This window comes from Tigriopus californicus, chromosome 3 (genome assembly GCF_007210705.1).
Source record: "Tigriopus californicus strain San Diego chromosome 3, Tcal_SD_v2.1, whole genome shotgun sequence".
Classification (NCBI taxonomy): domain Eukaryota; kingdom Metazoa; phylum Arthropoda; class Copepoda; order Harpacticoida; family Harpacticidae; genus Tigriopus; species Tigriopus californicus.
In genome coordinates, this window is record NC_081442.1 from 7,832,723 (window position 1) to 7,854,511 (window position 21,789).

Sequence of the window (21,789 nt, forward strand, 5' to 3'; positions counted from 1 at the left end):
AAAAGAGTCGCTAGAGCCTTGATTTTTGTTTACATTGCCCATGTTTACATTGGGCTGTGCCAAGGTGCTCTTTTTAACGCTAAAATTAAAAACTACCGCCAAAAGGTCAAAAGGACTCGTCTATTTCGATTATATTAACAATATGTGAAGAATGGTTAAAAAGGTTAAAACAATGTTTGCCTTATGTTGCTGTGACCAGAAATTGCTGTGTTACGTCAGAAAAATAAATGCTTAAAATAAAATCTTCCCAGCTCAAGTTATGCTTCGAAAAGCAAATGCAACTAGGGTATGCAATATGCATGAATGATTTGGCCACTTTATCTTTTCGTAATGAATGTTCCATGGGATCATCAAGAATGATACGAAGAGCCCAATGGAGCTCGATGAGAAATGTATGCCTAGATTTACACGTATACTAATTGATACAAGGTAATCGATTAGCTTCAACCTCAATTGGGATTGGGTTTGAGGAACGATTGGGTTTGTATGTATGTGTATATATGTAACTATATTCACCTGCAGCAAGGGATTTCCATTAAATTTTTCACAAATTGATTCATACTGAACGAAAACGCAAGATCTTCATTCAGATTTTAGGGGCTTCGAAGTGATTCCACGGGATAGGCCATAGAAAACGAACACTGTGAAGAAGAACACACACTGTTGCTAACTTTGAGCAAAAGATACAAAGAGCTTTCGACTCGAGCAATATACATCATATAATGTACTTCAGTACACGATTGACAATGTCTAGCTCCCATCATCAATGAGAGCTACGTAGTCCTTTACCATGAAGTGAACATGAATGAATGAACGAGCAAGACTCATTAAAGCAAATTCCACGAGTGAATTCCTGAATGACACAAAAATGAGCCCCAATTGTGTTGCAATGTCTTGGAAAACGCCCTTCTAAGGCCGTCTTGAGTGTGGGAATCTCGCGATCTGACGTCGTCTCAGGTTGGAAGGGAGATTTGGGGTTGTGGAAGTTGAATTTGAAGATGAGCTCACAGCCACGGCGACCGAGTGCCTTCGTCATATGGCCGCCCCGGCTCCACCCAAGGCACCTCCTAGAGCCAAAGGCAAGCCACCCGCAGCGACAGCTAGTCCTCCAGCCTCGATTTCAGGGTCAGCTAACGCCATGTTTCCATCCAAGAGACCAGCTGCCACGGGCTGACCTCCACCTGCCACACCCGCAGGGACTACGGCTGGGTTATTCTCAGTGCCTGGGCCAATGGGGTTGCCACGGGCATCGAAATTATCAATGGAAGGATCAGCAGCGGCTTCGGCTAAATTCGTGACGGATTTCGATTTGACGCACTGAAAGTCCACGTGCCGTGATTTGGCCTCTTCCTTCTCCCAAGACATGTGGATGAAGGGTCTTTGGACGTAGTTGTAGATGACCTCGGCCTTACCACCAGGTCGCTTCTTGACTTTCTCCTTATGCGTGGGGTGACCTTCGATGCCCAGTTTGACCTTTTTGAGCCCTCTTTCGCGGAGCACGAGTTTGGCCACATCACGATTTTCGACATAACGGAAGAAGCGGTAAAGCAAAGTTGAGACGATGGTCTGCGTGTATTCTTCGCCCATTTGAGGTGGGAAATCCTCATCCCAATCGATTTGGTCCTCATCTACTAATATGACAATGTGGCATTCGCGATCACCCCGAGAAGCGCAAATGACCTAGAATACCAAAACACACAGACCGATGTTTGATGGCAAATGTAACACAATAGCATTGGGCCAATTTCAGTTGATCAATAACCCTTACCATCTCCGGCAATATAAGCTCCTCGAGATAGTTTTCGAATTGTTCTTGGGCCCCGTCGTTCGAGAGCTCGTGGAGGAGCCCACGTAGGTTTTGGCATTTCACCGTTTGGGCCGTGAAAGGCACCATAAAGTAATCGCAAGCCTCGCGGAGTTCGATCACAGACACGTGGGGCGGACAATGGATCAAGCCATACTGATAAAACTCGAGGATGGCGTTAAAGACGGAAGCCGATACTCCTTCAGCCACTTCAAACTCGCCCCTAAAAACGTACACCACTCATGAGTCAGGCGGATAAGCGTACCTGGGACAAAAGGAATTGTTTGAAAACCGCATTTACCTGGCATTCGGATGGAAATCAAATCCAGAGGTAAACATGCGACCCAACATGGTATCAGGATGAGAGGTGAAAATCTCCGGATCGACCACAAAGCGCGTGTCGTCGACCACCAAGGTGATTTTGGTTTGTTCCGAGGCCAGTGTGGTCCCATTCGGTCCCGTCGAGTTCAACAGTCCGACGCGTCGCCCGGGGCCCACCCCATTGAGGACGGCGGAATGGGCTAATTTGGGCGAGGCGATAGGGGGAAAGGCATGCGGCGGTCGAGGTCGGAGATAGTTTTTGCCCTTGAGGCCCGATCCGGGCGCCACATCCTCCTCTTCGGAAGTGGAGCCCTCGGGATCCAAGCGGAAGGTTCGTCGATGAACGGCCCCGCCTCCCATGGAAGAGGACGAAGAGGTGGAAGAAGAATCGCCCGGTCCTTCGGCGGGCCGCATCGAGCCCAGCGACGGGTTGGACAGAGTGCCCGAGGCATGGGTGGAGGCCAAAGAGGCTGGCCCCGCGGCCATGACGCAATGGGCGGGGCGGGGGCGGATCGACACGGGCACTACGGGCACTCTAAGGCACGCGCCTTGGCCAAAAGTTTGAGTTGAGGTCCAGGCTCAGCGTGAGTGGCGTCAGGGCGGGACGGAGCAACGGAGGGAGGCCGTCAGTTCCAATCAATAGGACGGGTGGGCCAGGCCTTCAAATATCAGAAAATCAGGCCCACCGATCTGGAAGTCTGATTCTGGCTAGTCACCCCGATGCCAAGATCCAGAGCCAGGCTGATAAGCGCGAGCGAGTGAAGGACAGCCACGCCAAAGCCCCAAGCGTTGCCAGGGTAAGATTGCGGGGCGGGAATGCGCGTCTCGTCCGTCCAATGAATGGCGTGGGATCAGGCCTCGATGGGTTGGGCTTTCTAGCCCGTGGGTCCGTGGGGTCAGGCCCTGAGCACGGATGAGTCGGTTTGCCTGCTAGTAGTTCGTTCAGGCAGCCCGTTCAGTCCTCGAGCGTTCGAGATTTCGAGGTCAGAGAGTGACACACAGAGAACGGCCTCAATCCAGCCACACAGAGCGGGGCCCTCGGGTCCCTTTAAACCTGGGCTGGATCGGCTGTGTCTTTTCGCCTGTCTGCTCTGATTCAGGGCCTGGCCCGGCTGGCCCTTGAGGCTGTGTGCCTTTGGCCGAATCAGATCGGGGGGTCGTTCGGATGGAACTCACGCAACCTCGTGACAAGAAGAACCAGCTGCCTGGGACAGTATTCCATGAAAAGAAGGCCGGCTGTTGATTGACGTCATAGGGTGATACGGGCGATCCCTCCCGTTCTGTCGTACTGGATGGACATGTACTGGAGAGGGATGTCACTTCACTCGGGTCGGCCGATTTCTCCACCGTTGAAGGTGACCGATTTGTTCCGATCTCACGAAGCAACGGATCGGAATTCAGCCGAAAGATGTCCATGATTGTAAAGGAAAATGACTGGGCTGAGATTTTGGCGCTGACTTCTACATTATGCCCACGAAAGAACCCATGACCTGAGGGGTTCCGCTTAAATTTTGTCATCTTTCCATCGGTCCATCCTTGAAGTTACCCTCAATTGCTTTAGACAGGCTGCCTGAAAGACATTTGACTTTTAGGTCAAATTATTTTCGGTCAATCCCGGCCGCCCAAATTTAAACGGTAGACTGTTGGAATTATTGGCGGATTAGCATGATTCCTATAGCTTATTGGTAGGGTGAAGGCTGAATGATCTTGTGCTATGTCATTTTTATAGATGTATGAGATTTGGGTCCCAGGCTCCGAGCCTCCTGAGTTGGCATTGGCCACTTCAAGAAATCCACCTGGCTCCCTTGGCAGCCCTGAATGTTGTGTCCCAGTTTTCCGAAACCATCACAACAACCGCACCCGTCAGTCCGCACGGTCCCGCACCCAATCATCGCTCCATGATCCGGCCCACATTGTCCATCCCTCAGCCTGGGTCATCTCAGTTTCACGGTTAAGAAAATCGGGCTGACAGGAGTAACCCGGGACAATGGCCAGTGGGCGTGGCGGCACGGGTGAGGAGAGCGCGCCCAAACGCGCCTCGGTCTTCTCGCGATTGGGCACCAAAGGCACGCTGGGTGGCAATAAGTCGTCCGCCGCCGGTGGGTTGGCGGGACCCTCTAATTCGGGCGCCAACCCGTCGGGCGCCTCGGCCAGTGGCGCGGGCTCGTCCAAGAAGCGCGATGCGGCCGGAGGTCCAGGTAAACTAGTTGATCCTCCTGTTTGGTGGCGTTTGAGTTGACTGAATGTCGTTGACCTTTGTTCTTTGGGGGCGTGTTTCTGTGTAGGTCCGCGCAAGAATTATTTGTTGGGTCATCGGAGTGCGCCTAATGAAGATAGTCCCACCATTGATCCTAATTGGGAGAACTGGGACGAAAAGAACCTGGACCATGACGACGAATATATGTTGGAGAAGAAACGGCAGCTCCTCAAGAAGGAATTGGGCGAGTTGGTCACACCGGTCGAGTCGGAGGCCGGTGGCAGTGGCGCCCAAGCTCAGGTGCCCGTCATTCCAGCGACGGCCCGAACCACGGCGCGCTCACCCGTCAAACGGAAACGAGGAGGCGGCCCGCCCGCCAAATTGACCCGGGCGCCGCCTCGCCGTTCCTCCTCTTCCTCTTCGTCCGGCTCGTCCTCTTCCAGCTCATCGGGCTCATCTTCATCCGGATCTTCCAGTGATTCTGGTCGAGGTCAGTTCGAGCTTATTTACTTGAATGGAAATGAGCGCCTCTCTCATTCCGTGAGTGCCCTTACTTTTCAGTGCCTCGGAAGAAAGTGGCCCGCAGGTCCAGCCACCTGATTCGTTCCCCCAGCCACTCTAGCCCAGAGCGGGTCAAGGGCTCCAAGCGAATTAAAAGCGGGTAAGAACACGCCGCCAAGACTAATTTGCCATAGGCTTACACGCGATAGAAATGGTTTCATTTCAATAGAAAGCGTCATAAATTGGTGAAAAAAACGACCAAATCCGTGGTCAAAGGTGCCAAGGGTGGCAAACCTCGAGCCGTGAATTCGTCGCCCAAACGGGGACCTCAAGGTAAGATAATCGCTCAACTAAAGGATATTATCCGTTGTCATTCGGCTTGGCTTCTCCTCCTCAGAGAAGAAAGTACGTGGATCCGATGGGAAAGTTGCCGCTTCTCAATCGACTACGGCCATTGCCCCGCCCAAAGTCCGTCAAGAACCGGATAAGTTTGGCTTCTATTGCACGCAAGCTCCCGCTGGTGAGTGAATGAATTCATCATTTCTTGACCTTGCGCTGGGAGGTCAAGATTTCTTGTGACATGTTTAATTACGTATGTGAAAAAAAGAAACTTTCGCTGACCTAGTGTCTTATCTGCAATTAGCCATTGTCGAGCCTGTCAAATTGAGTTCTGGCAACAAGTCCTCGTCGACAAAAGAATCCCGAAGCAAAGTTCATTCCCAGGTTTTAAAGCGGCGAGGCACTCCGAGAGTTATTTCTGCCTCCACGACGGCGTCCTCGAATTTGTCTCCTAATCGAATGTCTGTGTCTTCGGCTCCATTCAAAGATCGTCGAAGCAAAGGCTCGGCTTCACTTCCACAGGGTAATGGCTTGATGGAAAATCCGTGTTAAAAATAATCAAGCTTTTTAACTCTGTGATCGTTTTGGGCCGTTGCTTTTTATTCCGGCTTTGCCTCCTTCGAATGTGCACCAACTCGCTCGCACGCACCCTCCCATCTTTACGCTTGATTTAGTTCGACTTACTTTCGTTTGTGTATTCATGGGTATGATCCCTTGAAAGGATTTCCATGTAGGTACGACGATCTTGCCGGTAGTGGAACGGTCAAATCGACTCAAACATGATTCAATAGGCATTTTGCACATTAACGCATGAGAAATCCCCTTGAACCTGGTTTCTAGATCATTTTTATTGATTCATACATGGATTGATCGAACGATTGATCGATTGGCCGATTCATTTGTAAAGTCCTCGCACACATCTCGAAAAGCTGAAAAGATGAAACCAAGTTTGACCCGGCGATCAAGCTGTCTTATCTCACGAGTCATGAATAACGGATATAACTCTCGTCTAACCCTTCGAAGCTCTGACTGACTTATCATAAAGTAAAATGAACAAGTTTAAGTCTTTCACGTAATCTTTTTCTACGCGATTGTTCTAACATTGTTCTGATTGTGCATTCTAGGTAAACTTTCCGACCCATCATCTCCTGGCCGCCATGATAAGAGATCCCCGTCAATGGACAGACGACGTGGTGGCCCTCATCACGATCGGGGTCTCTCACCACTAACGTCATCTAACACTCGTCTGAGATCAAGAAGTCCCAGAATGGGAATGTCCTCCAGAAGAGTGAGTCGTTCCCCCCTAATGGATTCAGACCGCCGAGGTGAATCCTTTGAAGAAAGTCGAATGTTGCGGGACTTTTCACCTCGGGCAGGGCGGAGCCGTGAGGGTCAATCTCAATTCTCGCGTGGCTCATCGGCACCTCGTCATTATCGGAACGCTTCTCCATTAAGACGTGATACATCCCGAACTGCCTTGAGATCCTCCCGCGATCGTTCCCCAATGGTCGGTGGAGCGGGGCTCAAACGAGGCTCTCGTGATGCCCGTCAACCACAGCTTAGAGATGACAATAGATATGGACGGGGTGAGAGTCCTGATGATCGCGATTTCCGCGATTTTGACCGCCGATCGGCCTCAGGAGGAGCTCGAGGCTTGTACGATGACCGTGAACTCAGAGATCCGGATCCTCGCGATTTACGTCGAGATATCGGAGTGAAAGGAGAACGTCGATTTGATGAAGGCCGAGGCTTGAATCAAGGACGTGGCTTTCCCCGAGGGACAGGGGCGGCTGGAGGAGGAGGAGGAGGAGGAAGTAATCGAGCAGACGAAACTTGGGATGATCGTAGCTTCAGGGATGCGCGAGACGATCGTCGATTCAATGAGAGCAGACCACCGACTCAGAGCGGACGAGGAGGTGGGTTGGGGAGTGGGGTTCGGGATTCATGGACTCGAGAGGAGGGTCGGGATTGGCCTGATGAAAGTCCAGGCTGGCGGGACCGAAGTGCTAATCCAGGGGGACGAGGAGGAGGCCGAAAGCAAGGAGGCGGAGGGCGGTCCTCCGATCGAGGCGGAAATAATCGCGGAATGCTCAGTCGGTCAAGCGAGCGCGGTCGTGGCAATAATGACAAGAGCGCAGCTCAGTTGACGGGTGCGAATTCAGTGAGAGTAGCTCAACCCCGTGGCCGAGACATGGATTGGACGGCCAGACGAAGGTCTCCGCCTATGATCGAACTACAAAGAGGATTGGCCCGTGATCATCGGTCGCAATCCAATGAACGACTTTTACCCCCTGAAGCGTTAACGCGTGGCAGTCGAGAAAGGTCCATCTCGAGGGATCGTACGAGTGCACCAAGAACGTTATTACCCCTTTCCGAAGGACCTCGCAAACGGTCCCAGAGCCGAGAAATGTCCCGACCCAAAGATCCGATCCGCAGTCGACCGGCCTCTATCGATCGATTGGATTCTCAATCAGAGCCTGCTGATTCTAGCGAAATTGTCAGCAAGAAACGATCCTTGGAGGAAGAGGGTGAAGTCGATGAAGAGGTACTTCCCTCCGCCAAGAAGGTCAAGCTGGACGTTTCAGGTGTAAGTGATGCCGAATTAAGCTCAAAAACCGACGAGGACGAACCGAAGAGAACAGCCAAGGTGGACATGCAGCCCATTCCAGCTTCTCCCAAACCTCTAGTGGATGAGAATGCTGAAGACATTTCAGACATCGGAGACTCCGATGATGAAATTTTGAATAAGGATCCAATTCTCGATCCCAGTCCGGAAGAAAAGCTCGAGCCTGCATTAGAAGCTGGAGAATTGACACCCAAAGACGAGGAACAACCAATCCTGGAGTCAAGGAGTACTCCTACTCGCGCTCTTGGGGACAAAAAAGGCGAGAGCAAACTTGAATCCGCTGAAAAGGGTTCTGAATCCCTACATTCCAACGAAGATAAGATGGATAATGATCTCTTGGAAGGAATTTCCGACGAGGATCTGGCTCTGTCGGACGAGGATGAGATCAAAACCAAAGCTAAAATTGCTGATGCTCTCGGTGCAGACTGGAGCGAGTTAATGTCGAGACCTGAGGAGAAAGCGCCTGGATCCACAAGTCTACGGGAGAAGTGGAGTCTCCTCTCCATTGTGAAATCGGTGGGAATCTCAAAGAACCTACTTGGACCCGAAAAGTATGCAAAGTTTCTGGAGAAAGTGAACAAGGACGTACCAGGTATGTTTGTCCTATTTCTTTTGACTTATTTCATGTTGTTTAGGTAATGATGGAACTTTTAACTGTAAGACCGCTTTCAAATGATCACTATCACTTATGCTGCGACTCATTTCTCGATTTTCCTTTGTAGAAAGCGAACAATTTAAACCTGTCAGTGATTTAGCCGGGTTAGACGTGACTCGACGCAGGAACGCATTGGAATTCAATCAATTGTATGCCCAGTTGAAACCCTACGGAGAGGGATTGACAGGTCTCAAAGATAGAGCCATCAGGTAAATTGGAAGACGACAATGAAAAGCACTGCCGATGTTCATAATGAACGGCAAAAAATATGTTTTCACAAGGCTGACAAACAGGTTGTTTTTCTCTTTTAGACGCCGAATCCAAGGATATCTACCCCTGCCACCTTCGGAAACCCCAAAGCTGAAAACATCCTCAGAGTGGCACGAGGCAGCTCTCAAGTTATTAAGAGATAAAATGGCCCCTCTTGCTCATCCCTAATTAAATCTAAATATGATGTTAACTCATTCATTACAAACAATAATAATAGTTCTTTCACTCAAGCAATCGGTATTGCTTGTACTATTCCCCTGAAGATGACCCTTAGTGGCTGGTGGGCAAGTAGCTTAATCAGCTCAATCGTCTCAATCCCCTGGTCAGGTGAGATAAGGATCTTCACCATGGTTACTAACTCTTTGGCGCTATCCAAGGACTACCTACCCTCACCTTGGTAATTAAGGTAGGGAGTGGAAGCGGTCAACGTTTCAGTCGATGTTCGACAAGCTGACCGACAAGAGGTGAATTGCTGTTCAAAGTGGAAAAGTATTTCGAACGGGTTGCACGTTTCCAATTCCAAAATGAAGAACACAATCACTATAGCCTTATTTTTGCTATTGAGCCATGAAATGAAGTGTTTCATGTTTGACATGCGAGAGGTGCGACAAATGATGTCTTTGGTGGATCCGAGTTCGTGTGGTTGTAAGTTTGCCAAAGACTGTCAAATGGCCATCAAACAAGCCGAGTTGGTCGGCTTCAAGTGTTTGTATCAAGGCACCCAGTTTTGTTGCAATAGGAAACCGCGGCGACAACCCGGTCAACCTCATCAGCCCAATCAATACTGGGGTATCTCTGACAACCTGAAAGCTATGAGGGATCAATTGCCGGACTCTGTCAAGAAAGCCATATCCTATAGTCCATATAAAGACTTGCTTTTGAATGAAGATGAACAGGACAAGGTGATCATCAAGTCTCCGGAAATCGCAGCCCCACCCTCTACCCCAGCGACAAGATCCTCAATTGGACCCCTTGAGGTCAAGGCTGAGAATAAGTCCTGCTCTTGTATCAAATCGGGAGAATGTCCGGTTGAGAAATTGGACCTGTCTTTTGGAAGTTCTTGTGGTTTTGGCTCCGAGCGATGTTGCGGACAGATTGACTTGATGAAGAATGAAACCAAAGCAGAGGACGACGAACCCATTTTCGAGTTGAAGAATGAAGACTTCAAGGAAAAAATGGATGCTCAACTCCCTCCTCGGTCAGGAAGTGTGCCGTTAGCTAACATTCCGGATCCTATAGTTCCCATGAGGGTGGAGGATGTGCCTAAATTGACCTCCTCCACCAGCACCTCCATCAAAACTGTGCAGGGTACGCCCTCGGGGGCGGTGGTAAGGCAGGAGGAATCTAGGCATGAGTATGACCGTCATATGTACGAATTGGCTCGACGTCGCCACAATTATGAGACCATGATGCGGCGTTATCGCCAACAAGAGAATGATCAGTCCATAATGGGACAGATGGACCGATTCCTCAACGGTCTGAGTCGTTCGTTTTGGAATATGTTCCAACGATAATGATTGCAGTTGGTTGGTTAGGGTTAGATTTATTTTGTTAACATGCATGATGATAGAGATGAAGTTGAATGAGATTCGTCGTTCTTTGGTGTGGGGGTGGATCTAACAATATGGCAATAAACCTGAAACAACTAAAGCTCTTACTGACATCGATTGACGGAAATCTATGAGTATTCTGATGAAATGACAAGCTTGGAGAGCAAATGGTAGTGAAATATTGACAACAATAAATGGTTGTCATGTCCGATGAGATCTCAATGCATCACGTGTCTCAATCATCCTTGATTTAGATTTAAATATAATATATCTCATCTTTAAGGAGGGCACTCGAGTCCTTCCCATCTTTCTTGATAAATTCCATTTGTGTGTGATAAATGCTAATCACCGTTGTACGAGATCAGGATCGCTTGGAAGATCTGATTGCTGTGTGTGTGACAAGGGTCTTTGATCTGTGTCAGCTCCCTGAACAGATTCGAAGGTTATCATGATACTTCGGGTAGTGTCCATTTGTAGGGTTGATTGTAAAAGGACAATGATTATGGTAAAAGATGGAGGACAAGTGTCATGAGATGAGATGCATTCGATGCCACCGGACAAGACTCAAAAGCTTTGGGGAAAACCCCAATAATGAGGAGAGAGCAAGTAAAGAACAGTCCACGGACCAGAACCGTGATAATTGGGGAGTATCCGGGCTACAATAATGAGAATCTAAGGGAAAGGAGACTGATCGTGAGTCATTTTTGCCTTGAATTTGACTAGAACTATGCAAATAAATACACCAAAGGGGTCAGAGAGACTTGGTGCCGATGGTTAGTTGTCAAAGCTTCTGCAAGTTCCCCAAGAGCAGCGTGAAAAGGAGAAAAGAAGACGTATTAGTTGTGATCAGCATAATCCATTCATCAAATGACGTGCAAAGCAAGGGTAAGAAACGAACCAATAAACTATATTTGGCGACACTAATCACGAATACTGAACTTACAAGGCAGTCTAGGTGTGGTAGGCGTATATCTAAATGTAACATGTAAGTCTTGTTTATAACAACGACACCGATAATACAACGATTAGTAGACAATGAGAGATTCTAATGAACGCCCAGACTCGAAGAAATAGTGGGTGTTCGGTTTTTTCGTTTTCTGACAAACTAATTAATAAGAGGGAGTTAACACAATTTAAAGCTTCGAGTAAAACGAAGACGAAATAAATGGTGGGTTGGGGGTTAGGGAGAGATCAATCGGGAAAGGGCGCCGAACCCAATCCAGATCATCCACCTTGGTTAGCTAATTGGAACCGCGAGTTCCAAGAACTGAAAAAGGGTGCAAATAATGCGAATAGAAAGCGAATGTGATGTTGACCAGCCGCCGTGCTGTTGGGTCAAATAGGTCGAATGGGTGGGTGCCGTCCATGCAATTCTCAAGTCCGAGCGTTTGAGGGCTAAACGTCATTGGTAAAATCCGATATTTACAATGGATTTCTTCATCTCCTCCGACTCCTGTTTCGAAACTTGGGTAAATCGCTCGCCTTTGGTGCTCACGATCTTGCCATCCCGATAACGGATGAGTTTCTTCTCGTCCTACAATGGGAGAACCGATTATCACAGGATAATTCATGTCCAAACCAAGTCTTCAATCATACGGTCTTCTTTATGATGGGCCGATGGTAACGGGCATCTACCACTTTGTCCACGAATCCATATCGCCCCAAGATCTGACTCTTGATGGTCTTATCATCGGCCACGGCTTTTTGGGCTCGCGAGATCTAGTTCAGGGCAAAGAAGAAAAACTGTATTTCTCCCAACACACACATATTGAGTCAGTCAGACATTTGCCAGTTTGTCAGTGGAATAATGACTTGAATCACATCATTCAAATCTAGCCTTACTTTTCTGTCAGAAGATTTGAAGTTTTGACCCGTTTCATAGCGATGCATGATGAGCTGAGCTGTTCGCTCAATGTCGCCCGACATGAGCTGGAGGCAATGGTTGACTTCCAAGGAGCACGAATATGGGAACATCTCCAACAAATGGTTGACGGTTTGCTGAATCTCCTCATCCTGAAATGACCATCCCCCCCCGAGTCCCTGTTAAGAGAGTGCCACATCATCCAGGCGGGCATGGTCTTTACTCACGTCCAAGCTGCCTTCAGACATGCCATCACTGGTCTCAGACAATCGGGTCCGCAATCGGTGAACTTTCTTATCATGGGGGTTGTCCTCTGGGGGCCCATCGCGCTCCTCTTCCCGCTTGGGGACGGCGGTCTTGACCGTATCTTGAATGACGGCTCGGATGTTGAGAAGCGAGGACTGGCGGCGTTTTTCGGTGGCCTCATCCTGCCAGGCTTGTGCTTGGCTCATGATCCATTGGGTCAGATCCGAGAGACCGATGGCCTGGGCGGGTGGCACGTAAGCGGTCAACATCTCGTGCAAGGCGGGTGCGTCAAGGACATCCTCATCCAAATCGGAGGTGAGCAGATCTTCGAGGATGCCCGTCACGTAGGAGACGACAATCTCGTCAATCTCGCTGCCAAGATATTGCAAAGCTTATTTAGGCAACGGCCTAATCACATCAAACGGTGGGTGAGCATACGGGGGCACAATAACAGATCACTTCTGAGTCTGAGTTGAATGGACACTCAAAACCTAAGCCGACATGAGATACGTACTGTAGAACGACTCCACCCCACCCACAGTCGGTAAATTTAAGAGTAAGTTGGCATTCAACGACGCATCTAAGCTGTCAAATTCTACGGCAAGATTGGTGGTAGTGCGACTTTCGAAAATTGGAGTTTAATCTTATGACTCTGTTTTTCGCTAATGACTAGTAATCCATGACCGAGAAACTCGCCGTGCCCGTTCGAATAGTCTCCTATTCCAAAACATCTTTCATGCTTCACATCTAGTCATCCCATCCTCGCCAACTTGTTCATGGTCCCTCCTGTCATTGTTTGCTTGATCCGTATGTATGGATTGAAGGAAATCAGGTCGACCTGCGTCGATTTTCGGCCATCCATTCCTCGGAATTCTACTGCCAAACCAACTTTAAGGAAACCCAATTTTGGCTGACAGGTGGCTGAAAGAACTCATTTCATTCGAGACGAGTCCAGCCTAACTCAAGTGGGTAAATGGGCAGACTGAATGGCATGGCATTTCGGGATGCTTACATTTTCACTTGAACTTTCGGCTCAGTCCCACTGTCCCCAGTTCGACCGACTGGTTCACGTTCACCCATTTGTGGGCGGTCCTACTTTGTTGAAACTTAGCCTCACCTCACACGATAATCACCACCATTCAAGTTAATATCTCAACCTCCAAGTAACTTGACAAAATGGTAGGCCAAGTCATCGGTAGTGGCCAATACTAGATAATCATTATGCTCCATCGATTAGTTGGCGGTGCTCATTTTTAAATTTGATTTTAGATATACTTCATGGGTTACTACTATCGTGTTAGGTTAGGTAAGGTAAGGTTAAGTTAGAAAAGGTAGCACCGCAAATTAATCGGTGGAGAAACACGTTTACCCCAAAACCCTCGGCGTCATCATCATTATCATTATCATCCAGGCAGGTACAGAGAGGCCTACTTCGGGTCTAACTTACTCCTTGGTCAAATCCGGGATGTGGGATTGAAGGAATTGGCAGAGGGCACTTTCCATATCGCGAGTGGGCGTGTGGGCCATGAGGAGGGAACAATTCTGCCCACCAGTCCCAACAACCAATAAATGAATGAATACTCAATGCTGTCCACCAAAAACACTGTCCAACCAAGAGGCGATCAGAGGCTTGGCTTGAGTAATCCGATTGGGCTCCGTGCACAAATGAAGCAATGAATGAATGAATGAATCAATCAATCAATCAGTAAACTTTAAGGACTCGTGGGATGAAATGGAGTTTGGTTTGGTAATTCCACTGGCATCTATCTTTCTATCTATCTATCCATCCATCCATTCACTCGAACTGCTGTTCAAGAGGGTCTCTGAGCTTGAGGAGTGTGTATGTGTGTATGTACGTGTGTTTGGGAGAGATCTTTCCTCTGAGTCTTAACCTCAGTTTCCTCAGTCTCCTCAGTCTCGTCTCGTCGGATTTCTCACAGTCCTCACAGTCCTCGCAGTCCTCGGTCTTTCGAGGCTGTCGCTCTGTCTCCCGTCGCCCGCTGAGCGACTATCTGCCACCTTTGGCGGGCTGGCCAGGGTGTGCTACCGCTACCCGGTGCTACCTCTTGGCCTCTGTTCGGTGCGGGATTGGCCATCAGTCTTGCTATTCTGGCCAAATACCTGGGCAGCCATGGGCCAGATTCAGACGGGCTAACGCTGACAAGTGAGTCTCACTCAGGTCATTCCTCTTTAGCTGTTAATATTAGTAGACCTCGAAAAAAACTTACCTTTTCAGGTGGAACAACTTTTCTTTTTAAGGAAAAGAATGTGAAAAAAGTTGTAATAATGCCCCAAGAATGGTGTAAAGGGAAAAAAGTCGTCTTAAAGGTTTTAACATTTGGACACATTTTTAATTGACACAGATGTTATGGTAAACTACTGATTCTCTTCCGGAGCCTAGCGTTCTTGCTAAGGCCACTTTTATTCACAAAATGATTACGGGTTTTTGCTTACCCAAGACCCTAGGTAGATAACAACATATATTTTTTCTTTTGTTTTTTATCCCCATGACCAGCTAGCCCTCTACCTAGTCTTACTTATTATCCAACAAAGGGATACCCATGACGCCCAAGTCCACCTCTCGTTTCTGTTGACTTTCCCAAACACAAAATAGGGAGTTGAATCTGATATTCAAATTCGTTGGTAGACCAAATATTGGATAAAATTGAAGTGGTAACAATTATATTGGTTATAATCTTTCATGTTAATTACACAGGGAATTACATTTCTGGCAGCATTTAGTAAAGTCAGTGAAATCCCCAACTCAAAAAATGCTAAAAGATTGAATCCTCCATCAGATCATGCTACCAGGAAATACAAAAAAGGTCCCCAACAAGGAACAATAAATGAGGAAGGAAGTATATAAGACCCGAATGACTAAACAGCTAAAAATGTTTTGAAAACTGATAAGAAATAAAAACAGTAAAGGGTCGAGAAAGTGGAAAAGATGCTGAAAACAATGCAAAATTAGAAATTTGACGCAAACGTTATATTTTTGGTCACAAGGGCCAGACAAAGTTAAGCAACATTTTTCAGGTTTGAGCTTTTTTTCCAGGTCTAGTTAGTGGTTTTATAGTTGCAGTAAAAGACCAAGTCACAGATACAGACTATGTAATTTTTGTGATGAAAATTTTGCTATCTTCTGACTTTCACCCGGTTTGAATGACATCATACATATGATTAAAAATGCTCGTGCTTTGCCATGGAATGAGCATTACGTCATCTTGAAATGTAAAAGAATATTTTTATGATTACAGGTCAGTTACCCTCCCGCTCACTACTTTTATCCATTCTATACCCCAAGGGCCCTTAATTAGTCAACAGCTTAGCCTGAAAAGGACCTCTGACTAAGAGTTGAAAGGGATATATATATCAATGTGGGTAAGCTGTTTTGTTTTAAAACTGAAAAGGCGTTCATTCAATGATCTTAAATTCATGGAATCAGCATATTTAGCTTTGAAATATGCAATGTGCGCAATTTGTTCTTAGACTGAACATTTTGCATATTTTTTTCTTTTTTTTTTTTTAAATGTTATTTGAATTCCACTCCCTTCACTATGTAGCCCACAAAAATTTGAAAAAAAAGATAAAAGTGTTTCAAGGTATGTGGCAAACCATGGAGGCAAAAAGGCAAAGAGTCTCCTCCACAGCCAAGTCTCAATTGTGCGAGTTTGTGAGATTATTGGCGTCTCAAGGGCCACAGTTTTTAATCTAACAACCCTTTTTCAAGTCTCTGGAAGTGTTAAGGGAAACAACAGTAGTGGTGGAAAAATGTTAGAGAGGACAAACGAGTTCATTGCCAATGTGCAAGCTCTCATTAGAGCCGACATGACAATGTTCATGCCCGCTCTCATATAACACCTCATGATTGACAAAAAAAGCCATTTGAAGAGCCAGCATCATGCAGACTTGTCACCTCTTGAATATGGAATATATTGTAGGTCATCATTGGGGGCATAGCCTGCCGGACCTCAAGGTCAGTGACCTCAAAGCCTCTGTTGAGAGGGAGCGGGCCGAGATGTGAAAGGACTTTGTCATCAAGGTCTGCACTGCCTTCAGGCCCCTGATTGAGTAAGTGCAGGAGGCAAATGCAAATCATTTGGAAAAATAAGAAGAAAATAAAGTGATTTTATCATTGTAAAAGTTTTACAGAGATCATTGCTACCCATTCTGAGTTTTGGCTCTTTTTACCTTGCACAAAACATATGTATAAAAACTAATCCCGCACACTGTAGTGGCAAGGCGAGGTACATTGGTCTGGGTTCAAATGGTGAATTTAACGCCAAAGATGATTCATATCAGTCTCTTATTATTATCCTTTCAATAATGTGACACATGATATAATATTTTATTGCAAAAAACATGGTCAGTTTTTTGTTATGGATTATACACGGTTATACCGAAAATTCTGCTCCAAAAAAAAACCTTGATTGTCACACTCACCTACACATATAGGGGCTTCAACGTGGCTTCAACTCCCTATTCAGCTCCTATTCAACTCCCTATACAATTGCTCTGTGTTCCGTCATCCTCTGAAGACATAAATGAACGCCAATAGCAGGGCTGATTTATAGCTTAAGTTGACTAATTTCACAAGAGCTTACAAATGAAATTTCGACTAAATCGGTTCATTATGGACAGAGATATGACCCTTTTAAACTTTTTGATCCTAAAGTCTTGTTCTTTCTGACGCACCGGGTAGAATTGAATCCCATCTTTTGTCCTTCACCCTCAGAAATTAGCGCTCCCTTACGAGAAATATGACTCTTACCTAAGGTATTTTGATCTCTTGCTTGTCGCCATAATATTTCCAAGAAAATGCGAAAACCTTTGACCAATCATAACTGATACAACAATGATGCTGGAAATTTCAACATACGCTCGTATACGTTGGAATGAGGCAGTTATTATTCATTTCCATTATGGGATAGCTGTTTTTCCCAAACTTCTGCACTAGTTTTGTACTAGTTAATCACACCATTTCGATTTCTTTGCCATTTCTCTCCCCACGGTTGATAATCGAATTCAATAGAGAAGCAGAGTTAAAATCCATCGAGTTTGACTCTAGCGATTTCCTAAATGGCAAGCCTGGCTCAAGAAAGTGGTCCATGCCTACCTTTAAAGGGACGTTTTCTCTTCTTCTAGGGTCCTAGCCAAGATCCTTGAGTCGTAGGTTGTGCGCTAGCGTTTCGGTTCGAGTCTTGGATTCGGTGAACTTCCTTTTTTTTGAGCGCATTTCTCTTTCACTCTCTCCTTTCAGCATTTCCTGATCGAGGAATCAATAAATCTGGTATGATGGAAGAAAGAACGGATAGACACGAGTACTACTGGATGGAGATGGGCAAGGACCGGAAGAGAAAGACATGTAGGTTGAATGTGAGGGAAAGTGCACCTGACGCGCTAGTTGTAACGCTGTTGTAATTTATTACCTGTCAATCTTTATATGATATTTGGTTTACCAATGAATTTGAGCTGGCAGACCGAGCTAGTCCTTGGATATAGGATTGATCTGGAATGCTATCTAAAAATTTGTCCAAGTCTGACTTGAAAGATGTAACCGGATCAACAAGGCCTACGTATTCCCTAGGAATATCAGAGGGAAGCAAATTAAACAATGAAGGAGCCCGAGAAAGAAGAGAGTTGGACTTCATTGTTCGAACTAACCTGGATTCTCGAGGGCTTGAAGGTGCTCTCAAAACGCACGTTGAGCCTCTGCGGTCACTTCAATTGACCCTAAATCCTGGGTTGGGACAAAGCTCATGAATACTTTTGAAGACGTACAGTATCAGATACCTCTCGAACCTTCTCTGAACCCTGAACAGTCCCAACGTTTCTAGTCTCTCCCAATACGAGAGCTCTCTCAATCCTATGATGTTCCTAGTGAAACATCTTTGGACTTGTTCGACCTTTTGCAAACCTGCTGAACTCATTGGAGCCCAAATGGGTGAAGCATATTCAAGATGTGGCTGGACAATCGACTTGTACAGAGTTAGCATCTGGACTTAAACGTGCGATATATCCAACCACAAATTTGAAAAGCTTTACCCACCTTCAACTGGATATGCTCATCGAACTTTCCATTATTTTGGAGGACTACACCTAAATCTTTCAAAGATGAGACCTATTCAATATCTTTACCTCCGTTATCTACGAGTGGAGTGTTTAAAGGAGTTGACCCGAACATCATTGAGCGGAATTTCATTCAGTTCAGGGCCATATTACTCTCAGTTACCCAAAAGTAGATTCGATCTAAGCGGGGCAATGAATATTATAAAAAGGAGGGGCCCTAAGATGGAGCCCTGGGGAACACCTGACTTGACATCATGTATGTCACTAAGGGATCCCTCGACCTTAACAATTTGCTTCCTATCCTGAATGAAGCTTCTTATCCAATTGAGAACCTTGCCTTGGATCCCAATCTCATGGAGTCTATTCAACAAATAGCACAAGTCGAGATCACGTTCTAATGATTGAAACATGTTTGCCTTGCCCAGGTACCTAGCCTTGTCTCGCTCTCCATTTCTGATATTATGAAGGCTACTCTCCAAGACAACTTGAACTGATATTGATAGAAAGCTTCACATAAGCATAAATAACTTGAAGTAATTTGCTAACAATTTCTTCACATTGAACAGGTTGAGGGGAATACCATTTGATTTCGGTAGTTTTAGGAAGGCAATTTCTAAACTAGCTACCTTTTTGGGCCTGTTTAATGATCTGAGGTTTTAATTTGGCAATCTAGCTTCCTGTGCCTCAAACTGTAGATCTATTTATCAAACAATCCCTGCGTCTGTGGGTTTTGCTAAAGAATCTTTAAGTTTTGCGAGCTGATCTTTGAAAAGAGATTTTTGAAATATTCTCTTTTTCTCTTTTAAGCCTCATGCCATAGCTTATGCCCGGGCTATTAAATTTTTTCAACACACGATAGGATACAGGGAGTGGCAAGAATTTTTGAGCATAGGAAGGCCTGGTTAAAGCAGGAAAGGAAGATGACGTCACCATCAAATTTTGAAGGATCACTTGTACTCTTGAGGCTTAGTGGTTCTTTGTTAAGGGTCTAAATTAGAGTTACAATTCATTTAACCATGAAAGGAGTGGTTCATGTAGCATTTAATTCAATTAAATGTCACACTTTTACTCATTTTCATGCTTAAATAATGCAAATTAGCCGAAAAAAGTTGTTTTTGAATTCATTTTCATACGTTACAATTTCCCATTTTTTTGCAAAGACTTTTGGAAACCTTAGAATTTTTTTAAAGTCTAATTAAGCACTTGCATTTTTTAGTACCTCTTCTTTGTCTTCTTTGTCAAGAATTATCCCAGTGACCTCCCAAAATTTGCGCTGCTATCATCCACGAACTCTTAGAAACATGGACTTCGAACGCAACGAGCTTCCCGCCAAATCGGCCTGCTCTTGGTCATGGTAACTCTGAGCCACTTTTCGAAAAAGTAGGAAAATAAGAAACGTAGACCTTCTCAATTAAAGGCAGGGCATTTTATACTATTCAATTGTAAAGTGGTTCGTTTCAAAGTTATGGTGTCAAAAACTTATGTAGCTGACCAAGAGCAGGCCGAAAAATTCGAATGTTATGTAGTGTTTAGTAAATAACTGACCATATCTCCTGAGTTCCCAAAGCATAGCTTTTGGCTCAAATTTGGGCAAGTTAATCTATTCAATCAGATCTTGTGGTCATATGAAGTGTTTATTTGAATGAAGGGAACGGTTTAGGAAATAAAAAAGAAATGCTTCCGTTCGCAGTCCACATCTCTAGGAGTCCGTGTATCATCAGGCAGAGCTCTGCTTCGTGAAAGAGTCATGGCGGTCTTGCCTCATCTATTCACTTGTTTTGCCACCAAGGTCCTTTGAACAACAACTTATTATATGATTTTTGTAGATCATTTCAATAATGCAAAATAAAGAATTTGATTTTAATATTAGTATTTCAATCTATGAGTAACATGGAAGTGATTTTTACTACCGAAGTGTTTACGGGATACCTTGAAGAAGACCTTGGACAGAGAAACTTGTTCATAGACTCACTGTAGATTGTGTGACTCGTACCTCTTGACGCCCAAAATATCCTTGTAGGCGACCCATTCTCTGTTTTCGCACACGGGTAAACTCAAGTTATGTGAGTTACAAATATTTTAGATTTAGAACGGTATTCAACTCATTTTGAGGATGAAATTATTTAGTCTAAAACACCTCACTCTGAACAAAGGTGTCAAGATGCTGGTTGGCTGGATCTCTTCGTTTGGCTGGAGTATGTTACATCAAATTTCAAAACTTTCTACATTTCCATGAATAGCGGAAAGGTTGCAATCTGGAAGAAATCAAAATTTCAAGCATTTCTAATCATATTTTCTTACCATTGAATGTTGAGCAAAGACAAGGCTTAGATAGTATCGATTCGAGGACAACAGAAGAGGCGAGCAAAAGAGAGCCTTTCATACCTACGTCCAAGACCCCGTTTTTCCTCATGGTTCCTTCATTTTGGTGGTATTGACAACAACGTCAGCTGTCAGACTCAGGGTGAGTCTGTTTCTCCCTCGTAAGCAGTGCTGCCAAATTCTGGGTAATTCCTCATGTCTGGGGTAATTTTGACTTTCATTGGGAAGAATAAGGGCCTTATGTTGCACGAAATATGGTTTACGTTCTGCACTTCAGAGGGCGCTTTGTGAGTCAGCCTCTAGCAAATAAAAGGCCAATTGAGCCGATTTTTCTTTATTGAATTATACTGCGTTTGTGTTGTTTTTGGCAAATTCTTTCAAAATCTTATGTATATTGAGTCACATAATGTCCGGAAAAGAAATTGCTTTCCTGGTACCTCACGAGTAGTTTGTTTTGTAATCTACCGTGCGTCTTCCCGTTTTGTTTGGGCTTTCTGACGTTGCAAATAAGGGCCCTCATGGGTAATGCCCAATCTTTAAAAAAGTCTGAGGCATTGGTTTGTGTCAGTAAAAACTGAAAAGAGAATAAGTGGAACCAGTATCATGCAAAAAAGCTGATGAAACTCAGAATGTAATTTTTCGTTTTTTTTCAAACGTAAAAGCGAAATGGCATCCACAGCGAACAATAATAAGAAAAAGTTAACTTTTTTTGGCAAATTATGAAAATAATCAACCTGAATAGACCAGTTCTAGAAACAATGGTGAATATAAATGTCAAAGTTTGCCCAGTGATAACGGCAATCGAGGAAATGATTTGGATTACCTTGGATGCTATTAAAATATCAAATCTGGACACGCAACAAAGTGATCAATATCAATTGATGGACTTTTTAAAAGGTGGAACAAACTTTGGCAATCCAATGGGTTGGTTTGTCAAGTTTTTTTGACATTTGTATATTTTGGTTCTCAACATTATACTGTCTACAGTTTTGAAATGCTTTTCTTTGTGTTTGATCCTATTTTGATAT

General features: G+C 45.4%; 3 protein-coding genes across 5 annotated transcripts; 1 reads left to right on the top strand and 2 right to left on the bottom strand.

The window, feature by feature from the left end:
- Positions 1-481: 481 nt before the first annotated feature.
- Positions 482-3,168, bottom strand: LOC131877320 (BTB/POZ domain-containing protein KCTD20-like). The gene is made up of 3 exons (XM_059222937.1): positions 2,106-3,168; positions 1,769-2,027; positions 482-1,680 (listed from the first exon to the last, which is right to left on the bottom strand). Exons 1-3 carry the CDS (start codon positions 2,609-2,611, stop codon positions 1,033-1,035), a joined length of 1,413 nt encoding a protein of 470 aa, XP_059078920.1. The 5' UTR covers positions 2,612-3,168; the 3' UTR covers positions 482-1,032.
- Positions 3,169-3,953: 785 nt separating this feature from the next.
- Positions 3,954-8,943, top strand: LOC131877315 (serine/arginine repetitive matrix protein 2-like). 2 transcript variants are annotated; one of them, XM_059222925.1, is made up of 9 exons: positions 3,954-4,323; positions 4,411-4,812; positions 4,884-4,983; positions 5,053-5,156; positions 5,221-5,343; positions 5,467-5,685; positions 6,287-8,380; positions 8,511-8,652; positions 8,755-8,943. In XM_059222925.1, the coding sequence occupies exons 1-9, from the start codon at positions 4,113-4,115 to the stop codon at positions 8,879-8,881; spliced, it is 3,522 nt and encodes a 1,173-aa protein (XP_059078908.1). In that variant the 5' UTR covers positions 3,954-4,112; the 3' UTR covers positions 8,882-8,943. The 2 variants fall into 2 exon arrangements, with proteins under 2 accessions (XP_059078908.1, XP_059078909.1); XM_059222926.1 differs by lacking the exon at positions 5,467-5,685 and having other exon boundaries at positions 3,956-4,323.
- A 1,833-nt stretch (positions 8,944-10,776) lies between these two features.
- On the bottom strand, positions 10,777-14,450 carry LOC131877326 (CUE domain-containing protein 2-like). 2 transcript variants are annotated; one of them, XM_059222945.1, is made up of 6 exons: positions 13,818-14,450; positions 12,352-12,742; positions 12,106-12,276; positions 11,860-11,982; positions 11,690-11,797; positions 10,777-11,053 (listed from the first exon to the last, which is right to left on the bottom strand). In XM_059222945.1, the coding sequence occupies exons 1-6, from the start codon at positions 13,895-13,897 to the stop codon at positions 11,045-11,047; spliced, it is 882 nt and encodes a 293-aa protein (XP_059078928.1). In that variant the 5' UTR covers positions 13,898-14,450; the 3' UTR covers positions 10,777-11,044. The 2 variants fall into 2 exon arrangements, with proteins under 2 accessions (XP_059078928.1, XP_059078927.1); XM_059222944.1 differs by lacking the exon at positions 10,777-11,053 and having other exon boundaries at positions 11,150-11,797; positions 13,818-14,443.
- Positions 14,451-21,789: the final 7,339 nt, after the last annotated feature.